Raw genomic sequence first — 14,781 nt, forward strand, 5'->3', positions numbered from 1 at the left:
ATTCGGATTAATCTATTAATTACCATTAATTACCAGGGCATTAATGGGAACATGTTTGTTCCCATACAGATTTGTTATTTCAAATACTCTCGCGTATATCTATGTATAGTTGATCTTAAAATGTTATGAGAAAATTGATTGTGATAGTCATGATGCAAATGAAATGCATCCAAACTACGTAAGCTAATCTACGTGCAGTAAATGAGTTTAGTATCAAATTTAGTCGTATATTAGTTTGATCCAAACAAATCATTCTGAATTGTCCTACTAGGGTATTTTGGACTATATGTACGTACAATTTTAAGACATTTTCTAGTTAACAGAAAATTGAATTCTATTCTTCAACCAACAACTAAAGAACCTTCTGAAACTTTCCTTGCAATAAAATGATGGTAACATTGTCCAGGCTACTTTTACACCGCTAAATAATCCGGATGTTTTACCTGTCCTGTTTTGCGTAAGACAAGTTTCAAGTTTCCTAATAAGTCCTCGAGTGGTTAATGCAATTTTTGCCTTTCTACTCCGCCCGTTGACCGTCTCAATCGTTCTTAATTGATATAGCCTGTTGGTCGTCATACAGCAATCGGTCAGTCTACTACCCGCAAGAATCATGAATGGAAACGTAATGCCTATTTCCAGACGCCTATTTCCTGACGTGGGCGGCGAGTTGACTTTATTGAATCCAAATAATTTTTTGACGCCTGGCATTTAGACTAGACACACGACTGGGACCCAAAACCTACAGCTTACTCCTTTCCCATCCAGCTGTTTACCTTTCGCCAACACTTCATCCACGTTCGTTCCCTTTTATTTACGACAGGCAGTCACCAAACCAAACCAGACACTTTTCGGCTGGAAATTCACCTTTGTCACTTGACCTGCAGCGTGTGCTGTTTCTGCTACGTCTTCTTCTCCTTTTAAAATACCCCAATGCACATCCCATCTGGAAAAGGACAAAAGGTAGCAAACCCTAAAACCGCCCATCCCTACTGACAACTACCTAGCACTGTGCATATACGTGTATAAAAATGAATGGCATAAATATTCGCAAACCATTCCGTTATGGTTAACTGATTAGATAACGTCAAGAAGAACGTTGTGGTGACTAAAATTTAACTTGTGCTGTGAAATGTTTTCTTGTGGTAACGAAATGTACAATTTAAGTGAAGAACTTGGTATGGATGAAATATCTTTGGCACCCATCCTCGAACTGGCTAAACTAAGCGAGCACTGGTCAACGGATATAGATACTCCTATGGATTCGGCTATATCGCCAGTACACCCAAGTGAAGAGATCAAACCATCATGTAACAGTTCCTTGGTCCAACCCACGTATCACAACGCAACAGGAAACGTTCAAAGCACCGCCAAAATGGAAGGTAAGGTCAATCATTAAAATAATTGAAATAAATATCTTCAACAAAACCACAAACTCTGTTGAAGGTTACACCACTTGATTGTGACGGGGAATATACTATTGTCCGATTAGGGTCGACGGCTTTTGATGTTGATATTTATCATCATCATTTCTTATTGCATCTCTCCCATCATCACAGGGCAGAGGCAATTTGTCAGGATTTTTTATCCATTCAGTCGCTTAGGGTGAAGGATCAGATTCAGCCTGATTCTAATGCACTATCAGATCGGAATGCTTTCTTGAAGATGGTGTAAATAATCTTTGCCGTGCATATTTAACCACAAAGTATAGTGTAAAACTATCGAAGATTTAAATCCCATTACTGACAGGCTTGAAGCATCCAAAGCAAATTCATCCCCTACACGATTTACGAAAGCAGCAACGTTAACACATGTTCTTAATATTTACCCCATATTTCTTCCAGTTCCAGAGAACCACACACCCTCTACTGCCGACGTTCCAAAATCATATGTTGCAACAAAGCGGTCCCGTACCGCTTTCACTAGCCAGCAGCTTGTTGAATTGGAGAAGGAGTTTCGACTAAACCGCTACCTTTGTCGTCCCCGGAGAATTGAAATTGCCACGAAGCTTACATTAACTGAAAGACAAATTAAAATCTGGTTTCAAAATCGGAGAATGAAGCACAAGAAAGACCTTTTAGCAGGAGGAGACCACGCAAAAGAGCAAAACATGGAAAAGCATAATCGCAAAGAGTTAACCCGAGTTTGTTCTTCGGCTACTATTGAAAACAAAAATATAGTAAATAGACTTATGGCCCACTCGACGTATGCTCCCATTTCATTAGCGTCTAAAAAGCATGTGTCTGATAAAAAGTATTGCTATAGCGATGAGACATCGGCTCAGTCAAATCTGAACTTAGGAAAATTACTGCCACCATTTACGAATCACAACGAATCACTTTATCAAAATACTGGCTTCTATTTTGATAAACAGGATTTAAGAAAACATTATAGCTCCCCCGATATAGAAGATACGTATCTTTCAGCCATGATCAATATTGGTTCTTCAATCAGCGCGTCTTCTTCCTGGGATGAATATTTCAACAGAAACAGTCCTCCATACTCGAATGTAAGTACATCTCCCAATTTCTATGAAGTTGATAAGCCAAATATGTTGCAGCAAACACCAAGTGTTACTATTCAATGGGGAAATAATGAGAACTATTTCAATAACAGTTCGACAGACAAGGCTTACACCACGAACAATAACGCATTATCTGGTAAAATTCAATATGATTCTGCACAATTGACAGGAATGGCATTACCCGAGCGATTTGTTTCATAATTGAAAAAAAAAACGCTATAACAATAGGTGAAATCCACTGCCTTAAAAATGATACTTTGTTAGATTTCTCCTTCCATCAAATTGCAATCAGTATTGTTAAACACCATGTGTAAAAATGTATATACAAAAAATCGGTTCTACCTCCCTCATTTTTGAAAGATTCATATCTTGTTATTATCTCTGTTAGCCGGGCTTACAGCCCAAGACTTGTGTATCTTCATTAGAAGAAAATAAATTTCTATCGATATGTGATTATATATAATATTAGGAAACAAAATAGTCAATATGTAGAAAGACTGAGAATATACTTAATTTTAATCTTTAAGAAAATCTATTGATGAGAAATAAATGGAACAATTGTAAAACTCAAACACTGTAGCCTATTACTTATTAATATCACAATTACATTTTACAGAACACTACAGAACGGATAACGATTCTACGGAGTAGAAAGGCCAACCTGATTTTAATATCCATCGCACCAAAAAAAATAGTAAATGGAACAGATTTAGGGTTATAGCTAAAAAGATGAGTTTTACAATGTTTTTAAATAGAAAATTTATTAACATTCAAACATCTTGCGTCATAATAAGTTTTTGCAAAACTTGCACTTTTATAAACTTCACATGCACATTTAACTGTGTATTCATTGTAATGAAAACATTTATTTATTTATTTATTTATTTATTCAGCCTTCTGAAATATGTATCTTTCAGAATGATCAAAATCGCTTCAAAAAATTATGCTCGATGAAGTGGCAAAAAGTTACATCTAGTTTTATTTTGATTGCTCGAACTAAAAAAGCACTTGCATATATCTCCATAATGAAAGAAACATTCATATATTTGCAGTAAAAAATAAAAATAGAATGTTCGGGAAAAAAGTAATTTTGTTTCGACCATGCACGTATGTAGCTTCGCTTCCAACCATATAATAAACAACAATTTCTGCCTACCAATGAAGCGAACAGGAAAACGTAAAAGGCTTAGCGGCCATGATGGTAAAGTATTCTTCGTTTGTAGAAAGTTGAACGAAGAATGGCAATGGATAATAATCTAATGGCGACCTGGGAAGGGATTACATGGAAGCGGGACTTGCCATCAAGATATGAAATAAAAATTATACACATTTTCTCACGTGTAGCCGACCGCATGGCAGCCCACTTAAGTCTCTCTCTCTCTCGCTCTGGTACCATCGACAAACCTACCGATCATGTTGAAAATTATACAAAATGAGTGCGTTGCTGCTCCGCGGCAACGCCAAGTCTAGGGTACAAAGGAAAACGAGAGATTGCATGAGACCTGTCATTAAACGTTATTACGCTTATAACCCATAATTGAGTTAGTATTCCCAGTTGCACGAATAACTCCTGTCGTGTTTTTAATAATTTTATATACAAGGGAATATATGAACCACACTTTCAAATGAATATACATCCACTGTGGAATAGGAAACAAACGCCCATTTATGTATCCACTGTATGTATTCATTTCATCGAATAAAACATCCGATGCTGTCGATTTCTATACTGCAAGGAAACTCATTAAAACCAATAAAATGGGCTTGATTCAAAAAGGAAGGAACAAATCGAAATGTTGGAATTAATATGCATTTGTAAAACTGCTTTCACCTAAAAAAATGTAATACAAATTGCAAAATGTTTGGTCCAAATTTTGCTGAACATGAAAGTTGATGAATATCAGTTAACATTTCTGGAGGTATCAGCAAATGGTACTGAATTTCAATGATTAATTTTCCTGTAGCTCAAAAAATGTCAAAGTTTGCTGATGACCAACGAAAATAATTACGCCTGTACAAACTTGAAAATTTTTACCGAACTGGTAATCGAGAGAAAATCGTGTTAAATACTGTTCCTTTGCATTCCACTAAGAATTTGCATCCTTTGACAGATATGTATTTCGACCTCAACTGTGAGGTCGTCTTCAGTGTGTTGTACTTGACTCGACTCGAATCGAGTCAAGTACAAGACACTGAACCCAAGTTACAATCAGCATGCCTTGAAGCCTTGAATTCATGTTTTATCCTAGTTTTATACGAGCATGTGAAAAAGCTAGTTGATCTATATTAGTTTTATGTGGTAGTTTTTTTCTTTGCACCCTTGGCATTCCATAAAACTATCTTATAACTTCTGCTATAAACATCTTCAGTTAAAGACTAGCAAGTAGTCATTGATTAGTTTTATCACTTATTATATACCATTTCAATAAAACTTTCATTTGCGGTTGTTATCGGAGAGATTTATTTTTGTAAACAAATACACAAAATTGTGAGGCAATGCATAAAACCAACAAAAGATTTCGTGGCCGTAACATAGACCAAAAAATGCTATGATAAAACCGCTAGTTCTGTCATGAGCTCAGATATGACCACCTCAGGAGGGTTAGTCCAATTGGCGGAATCATCAGGAACACAGAGTTTGATCAGAAAAATATGTCGCCTAGCCGGGATAATTTATGTGAGTACAGAAAAATTATTCCTAAATATTATGATTCTACGTACAGCTTGAGATCAAACTTAACGATTCAACACGTTTCCGTCATGCTTATTTTCAGAAAAATTACATAATGTCTTTGAAACTCCACTAGGTTGAAAAACCCTCTTAAGCACACAATTCCATCGAGTAAATTAAATGCATTTAACTTCCAATGCACAGTTTGTGTGGCGCACTTATTTTTTGTCATTATCACAGTCACATTCACCACAAATTTCCCGTGGCATGTGTCCTAACACGTAAATTGGAAAACAAATCTGAATTCAAGATCGACATCTTTCCAATTGATGGCCGTATAAAAAAAGCATAATTTATTCTGAAGATCGAACATTAGTGAGAAATTAACAAAACAAATGTTTGACAAGTCGGAAGATGGTTTTATTTAGAAGGTTGTATCGGGGATACGATAAAACTATGATACAACCCGAAATCCTAAGCCGGTTCCCGAGCAGAGGATAATATCAAATTCATAACAACAGATACACATAGCCTGTTTTTATATCAAAATTTGTTATTATTAACTTATCAAAGTATTACTTTTTTAAAACATGTTTTGTTAGGCAATCTTATTTTGTTATGATGAAGTTATTAAGAATCATCCACTAAATAACAATTCAATAATATACTATGTTGTAGACCAAGTTTTGTTATTATTCCACTTTCAAAAATGTAGAAATATGTGATGAACTATAACAGAAAAATAACAAGTTTTCAAATTCACCCCAAGATTCATTGTTATTAAGTTAATATTGAATCTAACAAAACATGTTATTAAATTGGTCGTCCAGGAACATTTTTTTGTTATGATTTTTGTTATTTTGCCGCTTACGACAGACCAGTTTATAACATAATAAGATATTTTAATAACATAGAAATTACTGATTCCATTATACAGTTATTATGCCAAAATAATATATTTTATTATGCTGTTGATATTCTCTTCTTCTCGGGTTTGCATACGAAAGTCCTGTAGATCGTAATAAGACTGGGCCAACTAGCCAGAACGTGGGCTTATGTAGGCATATTAGAACTCGAGATGACTTTAAAGTCGGCATCAATGGTTTTATGTTTACGGTTTTTGAATCGCTTAAAAACTTCGATAAAATCAAAATTGTTACTTGGGAAGACGACCTCACAGTTGAGGTCGAAATACGTATCTGTCAAAGGATGCAAATTCTTAGTGGAATTCAAAGGAACAGTACTTAACACGATTTTCTTTTTATTTACAGATATTCCCCTAACAAGCCCAGGTTAATCATCATGGTAATCAAGCTTAATCTGCTGAATGTTAATGGTTTTATATCACCATACCACGTACTAGACTATAGCGGCAAGCGTATAGTAGAACACCATCTTAGTCGATCATGGTTGATTTTCCTCCCCCGAACGTTTATGGTTCCCAGGTCCCAGGCTACGAAGTCGCCAACCTCTACCTAGTACCCTGCTGAATATTGTTTTCGATTTTTTCTCTTCTGGCATACGTACTTCGTGACCAGCGCACTGAAATTTGTCGTATTTTATTCGTTTCACAATATTCGCCTCTTTGTATACATTATATAACTCATGATTCATGCGTCTGCGCCACATACCATTTTCTAATTATTCATCAATAACCTATACCTACATCAGCACTAACACCATTAACCACAATCATGAACCAAAAGCTTCATTCATTGTCCTACGATCGATGCCGATGAGATTAATATTGCTCGCAAAGCCAAAGAGCAAGTGCGGCCGTATGTGACAGTTGCATTCATATGTAAGGCAGATCTACTAATCGCTCCTTCAAATGCAAAGTTCAGCATCAAATTTGAAAGTGATACATCTATCGGAATCGATGTACACTCCCGATCAAAAGTTTGGGGTCACCCCCTCAAAAACATGTCTTTTTTTTAGGTCCATGTCTCCGCCAATTTGCGTCCGGGATCGTAGTAAGCTGTGCGCGCGGATGGACGTGTTTTCGATTAGCTGTCACGATTTTGCTCGTCTCCGCTGAAAATTCAATTCGGCCGGTAAAAAAATTCCGCGTGTGATACCATAGAAGATCGGTGATGTACTCGTTTTCTGTGACAGTGATAATGTGTGGCCACTTAACAGTATCGGTTTATGAAGAGACTTATTTTTATATTTGGCGATTTGCCTGGTGTCGAAGTTTTTCCTTGTCCACGCGTTAACGTCGTTGCGGTCGATGAAAAGATTCCGCTTGTGATACTGAAGAGGATCAGTGAGGTGTACTCGTTTTCTGTGATAATGTACGCGACTTAGTGGCGATGGACGTGAACACTTTTAGTGTGTCAATTTGTGCATTTAACTGTTCAGAATTTAGAAGAATCGTCTTCATTTAAAGATGTGTGTTTCGGATTTCGGATCTCGGAGACGGGTCTGGAAGAGATCGATTTCAAGCAGATCAGTCGACTACGCGGAACTTGGTGAGATCTTTCTGATTACACTCTATATACTTTATATTGTTATAAAACTACTTGTAAGTTGAAAATTCGCTATTTTCAACATCCTTTCATCTATTGGAAGCTGCTTCAGTTCTGGGCTCTTTCTAAGTTGATGAAGGGATATATAAATGCTTGCAAGGACTTGGCCAGGTGTGTGGAGCTGAGTGGGTCTATGACATTGTAGATAGTAGCGACATCAGCAATGTTAATGGATATATTCAACTTTGCAACTCCATCCAAGATTTGTGCAAGTATTCATGCTATGCTATGCTATGCTATGCTATGTCTCCGCCAATTTGCGTCCGATTTCAAAACTCTAGATCTCATTCAAAAGATAAAGGGACAAAGAAACTTTGAACATGATTTAAAAGAAACTTTTTCAAAAAAAGTTGTATGTAAACTTAACCTAAAGTTGCCAAATTTTCTAAAAAATGAATATAAACTTACGGCAATGTCGCCTGAATTTGGTTGACCAAATTTTAAGATGAGAGCGGTAATATAACCCATTTTCTATTAGCTTTCAACTGCTTTTTACAGAACTTAGCTGAAAAATCTAGAAAAAAAAGTTATTAAGTAAAGTAATCCTTGATGTCATCGACCAAAAGTTTGGGGTCACCTCTCAAAATGATGTGTCGGCCAATCGTAATCGTAAAACAAGGAAAAGTGATTTGTTGATATCTTTGTCATCTTTCATTCAATTTTAATTCTTCTTGGCTTATTTGAAACAAAATGAATGATACTTACTGCATATACATTGAACCACACATATTTGTTGAAATTTACATATTTACTTAAACTTAACGTAAAGTTGCCTTATTTTTTGAAGTGTGGTGAAATGTATTAACTTTACATAACATTTTTATATACAAAAATCGTTAAATACGTTAAGTTAAAGATCTCAAACGTAAATTTAGTTAATTATCTTTGAAATGAACCAAATAGAATTAAATTTGAACTATATATGACGAAGATATCATCAAATCACTTTTCCATGTTTTACGAAAGTGACCCCAAACTTTTGGCTGATGACATGAAGAGTTAATTTACTTAATAACTTTTTTTTCTAGATTTTTAGCTAAGTTCTGTAAAAAGCAGTTAAAAGCTAATAGAAAATGGATCATATTAACGCTTTCATCTTAAAATTTGCTCGATCCAATTTCCAGCGACACTGCCGTAAGTTTATATTTATTTTTTTTAGAAAAATTGGCAACTTTGCGTTAACTTTACATACAAAATTTTTTGAAAAAGTTTCTTTTGAACATGAATGAAACCTAGGGTTTTGAAATCGGACGCAAATTGGCGGAGGTATGGGCCTAGAAAAATGACATGTTTTTGAGGGGGTGACCCCAAAATTTGGTCGGGAGTGTAGGTAGGTATTTCTTCTACGATAAGGCGCTGTCCATAAACTACGTAGACTCACTTTGGGCAATCTCAGACCCCCCCTCCCCCTCCGTAGACTTTTGTTCATACAAAATTTTCGAAATTTGTATGGAGCGTAGACTTTGGCCAGACCCCCCCGTCCCCCCTAAGAGTCTACGTAGTTTATGGACAGACCCTAAGCACTTGGTATTGATTCATCTAGGATTGAGCGTATCAACCTTACTAGGTTCACCAGAAATCCATGTTAAAAAAGGCACTACACCGTCTTCAACCAGAGGTTGCACATACTGAACATGGGACAACGGACAACCCACGAAACACCCAGTGGTCTAGTGGAGAATTGTCCGTTTGACGTAAAGTTTTCACCGACTAAAGCGGGAATCGAATCCACAGTCCGAGGTTTACGAAACGTGTAGACGACTGGCGCCGCTAATGGCACGGCCACAAATTCCACACGTCACGCAGGAGCAACCATTGACATTCCTACTTTTTACAGATGCGACTATTTTCGAGAGGGGCATAACAATTTTATACCTTACCGGTCAGACTAAGGCCCGAGTAAGTTCTTCTGTAAATTAGAGTCGCCTCCATTCTACTCGGCTGTGTGTCTCCAGTTCCCCACTCTGCGAAGGGTCTGCAGATCGTCCTCCACTTGATCGACCCACCTAGCTCGCTGCGCACCACGTCCTCTTGCACCGGTCGGATGACTCTCGAGAACCATTTTAGTCGAGTTACTATCCGACATCCTGATTACGTGACCCGCCTACGGTACCCGAGCAGAGGAAAATATCAAAATAACAACAACGGAATCACAAAACCTGTTTTTCTATCTCGGTTTGTTATTATTAACTTATTAAGTCATCACCGTTCTATAACATGTTCTGTTGGGCAATCTTATTTTGTTATGATCGTGCTCTTGGTATATTTTCTTTAAATTAACATGTTTTGTTGTAGTACAAGTTCAATTATTATTGTGTCATTGAGACTGTACAAACATTTGACCATTAATATTACAACATAACTAGCTTTGCAATCAAAACTACACCATTCGAGATTTTCGTTGTTCACATCATTCCGTGAGGAACTGTAAGAGAAAATATTATTTTGTCATCAGTTCCTCTTCTTTCTGACATTACGTTTTAACTGTGACAGAGCCAACTTATCAGCCTTTTGTTTTATAAGCACTTTGAAAAGTATACCTGTTTTTTGTCCCAATTTCAGTTAAGTATGAATATGAATATAGAGAATGTAATAGAGTGTTAGCCATTTTATGAAACATTTTGGATCAACTGGTGGAATTCAAGTACGAACAACATTTTTTCGACAAAAATGTAAAAAATAAGTCATCAAGAAGAAGAACTCATTATTTTTAGACATTTTATTTTTATTGATTTCACTGCATCGATCCCACTTAGATTCACTTGGATAAATGTGTAAATCAATGAGGTAATAATGTAAATTAATCTTATAAACAATGAACCACCTAATAAAGGGCTTCTAAACGTCGGTAGTTTTTCATCTTAAGTTGTTTGGAAAATAAACGAAAACTATTGTTTCTCTCTGTTTTCGATAATAAATCGCTTGCGACAACAATAGCGTCCCAATTATGAATGAAACATTTAACAATAGATACTATTTTGCGTATCCCATTGAATTCATATGGGACTTTGGAGGAGTTCCTATCCGCAACAGAAAAAAAGCAAATTTTGTTTTCAGATTGTTATCAATAACTTATTCATATCAAAATTTGTTATTGAAATATTTTAAAAAATCTCTGTTATTAAGTTGTTATTGAAACTAACAAAACATGTTATTAAACAGGTCTTCCAGGAACATTTTTTTGTTATAATTTTTGTTATTTTGCCGCTTATGACAGACAAGTTTAGAACAGGATATGTTATGTAAATAACATGAAAATAACTCTTTCCGTTACTCAGTTATTTTTCCAAAATAACACATTATATTATGCTGCTGCTGTTCCCTTCTGCTCGGGTAGCCTCCCGATTTTCACGGTGTGGACGATGGTTGGTTCTGTCAGCAGCTAATGCAGTTCGTGGTTCATTCGCCGTCTCCAATTCCCGCCTTCCATCTGCACTCCACCGTAGATTGTACGCAACCCCTTCCGTTGGAAAACTCCAAGGGCGCGTTGGTCCTTTGCACGTAGTTCATGCTTCGTGCCCATAGAGAAATACCGGTATAGTCAGCGTTTTGTAGATAGTTACCTCCGTGTGACGGTGAACTTTGTTCGACCGTAGAGTTGTGTGGAGTCCCCAGTCCACCAGTGATCGTATAAGATGTTGCATAAGATGGTAAAGTGGAGGCGATATGCGTATATTTTACATGTGCCTAAATGGAGTCATGCACACATATGGCCAGGGCCGGATTTACAAATGTGAGGGCCCGGGGCCACAGTGTTGTGGGGGCCCCATTTACAGGGGTATATTTTTGCTTATATAGGATAAAAAAAAATGCAAAAATATTAGGGGGATTCACTTAACAGCGTTAACTGATTAAACTGATTAAACGTCGCGATCATCAAGGCAATCTTTGATTATTTCATTCGCGAAATCATGAAACATTTCAAATAAGCAGAAAATCATGGCTTACGTAGCAATTTAATCTGTTTAATGAGTACCCCTATTATTAATTCTTATAAGTAATGTCGTTGTGGAAGAAGTCTAAGAAATTATATAAAGAAAAATATTTTTTGAGATTTTGGTCGTTGCTTTAGAGTTAGTCGTAATTCGTATCAGAGTTTTTAGAGAAATGTATAGAAAAATGTATAGCAAACATCTTTGGAAAATTTCTAGTAAACTACATCTGCTGGGGTAGTTTTTGTGAGTTCATGGTCGACTACCATGTTTTTTGTGGAGCTTAAGCAGAAAAAGTTCTAACGCGGCTGCCAGAGGATTCTATGGCGACTTCCCAAAAAAATCCGACAAAATTCTGAAATCAACTTCTGGGGAAACTTCATAATGCAATAGAAATTCTGTCTTTTTAGGGGGAATTCGAATAGAGACTGTTAATTTTTTTTGCGAAAATCCAGCCGAAGTTTGTTATGTAATTCAAATTAATTATGTAACTTCATTTTTTATAGAATGTCCTGTGAAACTTCTAGAAAACCTTCGTAGACTGGTTTTTACAAAAATTGTTTATAAAATGTTTAAAGTGTTTTCAGATTTTATAGGAATTTCTCCACAAATTTCTTTTGCAATGTCCTCAAGAAATCTAAGGATTTTGTTGGGAGTTCGCCATAAATTACATCGTAAGTGAAGAAAATTTCTTTAATTCATTTAATATTTCAAAATCCCCATATTATCAAAATTAACTTTCCGAATGTTACAAAAAAAATAAATAAAACAAGAATATTGCTGCAATTCTATTAGGAATTCTTGGAAAATTCTTCCAAAACATGTCTAGAATTTTCGACAGAAATAAACGCGAATATTCAGCAGGAACTTTTCAAGTATACATTCTAGTTTATGAGTTAATCTACAGTTCAAGCGATGTTTTTTCCAGGATTTCCAATAAAATATAATGGTCAATTTCACAAGATTGACTAGTTCAAACAAAAAAATTTAACATGTTTTGGAGGAGCTTCGAAAGCTGCAGTCCTTCAATTAAGAACCACAATCACATTTCACAAGTAGGTAGTACATTAGTGACCCGATTTTGTCAACCCCTATGCGAAACACGTTTTTTTCTCTCCCTTAAAACTAAAAATTATTTCGAACATTGTATCCCTCTATCTTCAGTTTTTTTGGTACTCAGTAATTTTTTTTTTACATTTTTATTCGTGAAGTGGGATTTTGTGGGGGCCCCTGAAATGTGGGGGCCCGGGGCCATGGCCCCGCTGGCCCCCCCTTAAATCCGGCCCTGCATATGGCCTTCACTTTATCGTCTTATGCAACATCTTATGCGATTACTGGTTGTCTGGGTCCAAAGTAAGCACAATTTCCTACCACAATGCGCCTCTGAATTTCTCTGCTGGTGTCATAAAATTCGAAATGCCGGGCACGGTGATTCTTCCCTGCAGCTCTTTGCCATCATGTACTTTGTCTTAAAAATATTAATGGCTGGTCTGATTCGCCTAGCTTCATTCTTTAGTCGGATGTACGTCATCGTCTCAAATTTGCGAGCTATAATATTAATACCATAAGCGAAACAAAGCAGCTGAACTATCAATATCATCAGCGAAACAAAGCAGCTGAACGGAATTCGTGAAAATCGTTTCACTCGTATTTATCCCCAATCTCCTTATTACACACTCTAAAGCAATATTAAACAGCAAGCACGAATGACCATCACGTTGCCGTAACCATCTGCAGGATTCGAAAGGACTCGAGAGTGTCCCTGATACTCGAACTAAGCACATCACTCCATTAATCGTCGCCTTAATCAATTGTTGCGATCGATTGTATCACACGCCAATTTAAATCGATGAACAAGTGATGTGTGCGGACGTTGTATTCGCGGCATTACTGCAACACCTGGTGGATGGCGAACATCTGGTCCGTTGTAGCGCGTTCCGCTATGAATCCAGCCTGATATTGCCCCAAAAACTCTCTTGCAATCGGTGACAGACGGCGGCATAAAATTTGAGAGAGTATCTTGTAGGCAGCGCTCAGTAGTGTGATCGCGCGGTAGTTCCCGCAATCCAACGTGTCGCCCTTTTTTTAGATGGGACACACGATACCGTCCATCCATTCGTCCGGTAATACTTCCTCCTCCCAAATCTTGGCCCAGTATAGTGCTCTCACCAGTGCTTCTCCAACGTATTTTAGAAGCTCGTTTGGTAGTTGCTCTGCTCCAGCGGCTTCGTTGTTTTCAACCGGCCAATCTCCTCCTCAATCTCTTGGAGGTTAGGGGCTGGAAATCTATCGTCCTGCACACGTACTCCTAGATCTGTTACAACGTCATCTTCGGTGCAACGTTGCCATTGAGGTGCTCATTGTAATGCTTCCGAACTTCCATGTGTCCTTAGCACGGTACAGCTCTTCCATCGCTACGCTATCTCATTCTTCCTGCTGGCGCTTCTTCCTCCGGAAGACTGAGTTCTGACTGTTCCGTGCCTGTCTATAACGTGCCTAATTCGCACTCGTACGGTGTAGCCTATTCTCGACCATGCTGCATTGTTCTCGTTTTTCAACTGTTCACATTCACCGTCGTACCAGTCGTTTCTGTGATTCGGAGTCGCCAAACCTAGTGCTGCAGCTGAGGTACTACCTGTGGCGGACCGGATGTCCCTCCAGCCATCTTCAAGTGTAGTGTATAACCACTACACTTCTACGTTACGCCGCTGCTCGATGATGAGCCGCGCCTTTCGACTACGACGCGTGGTAATAGAGCAGAAATAGATTAAAAATAGATTCGCGAACATTAATCCGTTGTATACAAACAAACTGTCAAAATCTGTATCCAAACGAGCATGACGTCACGTCCGCGTGTCTATGTTTTCTTTGCTATTTATAGTCGTAACTGCCGAAAGTTTTGAGCGCATGCTTACAGCGACTAAGTAGTGATGCGGATCTATATTCGCACTGCGATATGTGCGGACATTGGTTAGAGTAAGGTGGGGCAAAAGATTTGGTTTATTGTTGCTGTTCTTTGTTGTGCTGTTGTTGCGAAGAGTTTAATCTTACCTAGCTTGGGTAGTGGCTACGGTTAGGATAGCTCAGATCAATCTTCAGCACAAAAGAACATCAACAATTAATCTTTGC

At 37.4% G+C, this 14,781-nt stretch overlaps 1 protein-coding gene across 1 annotated transcript; it reads left to right on the forward strand.

The window, feature by feature from the left end:
* Window positions 1-1,150: 1,150 nt before the first annotated feature.
* On the forward strand, window positions 1,151-3,063 carry LOC134288369 (protein zerknuellt 1-like). Its single transcript, XM_062853029.1, has 2 exons — window positions 1,151-1,379; window positions 1,725-3,063. The coding sequence occupies exons 1-2, from the start codon at window positions 1,151-1,153 to the stop codon at window positions 2,720-2,722; spliced, it is 1,227 nt and encodes a 408-aa protein (XP_062709013.1). The 3' UTR covers window positions 2,723-3,063.
* Window positions 3,064-14,781: the final 11,718 nt, after the last annotated feature.

This window comes from Aedes albopictus, chromosome 1, assembly GCF_035046485.1.
Source record: "Aedes albopictus strain Foshan chromosome 1, AalbF5, whole genome shotgun sequence".
Taxonomy (NCBI): Eukaryota; Metazoa; Arthropoda; class Insecta; order Diptera; family Culicidae; genus Aedes; species Aedes albopictus.

What these genes read in the sequence shown, in the direction of transcription:
- LOC134288369 (XM_062853029.1), top strand. Translation starts at nt 1,151, where the DNA reads ATGTACAATTTAAGTGAAGAACTTGGTATGGATGAAATATCTTTGGCA. An exon ending in AAGCACCGCCAAAATGGAAG is followed by an intron (nt 1,380 to 1,724) that starts GTAAGGTCAATC and finishes AAACTATCGAAG; the next exon opens with ATTTAAATCCCATTACTGAC.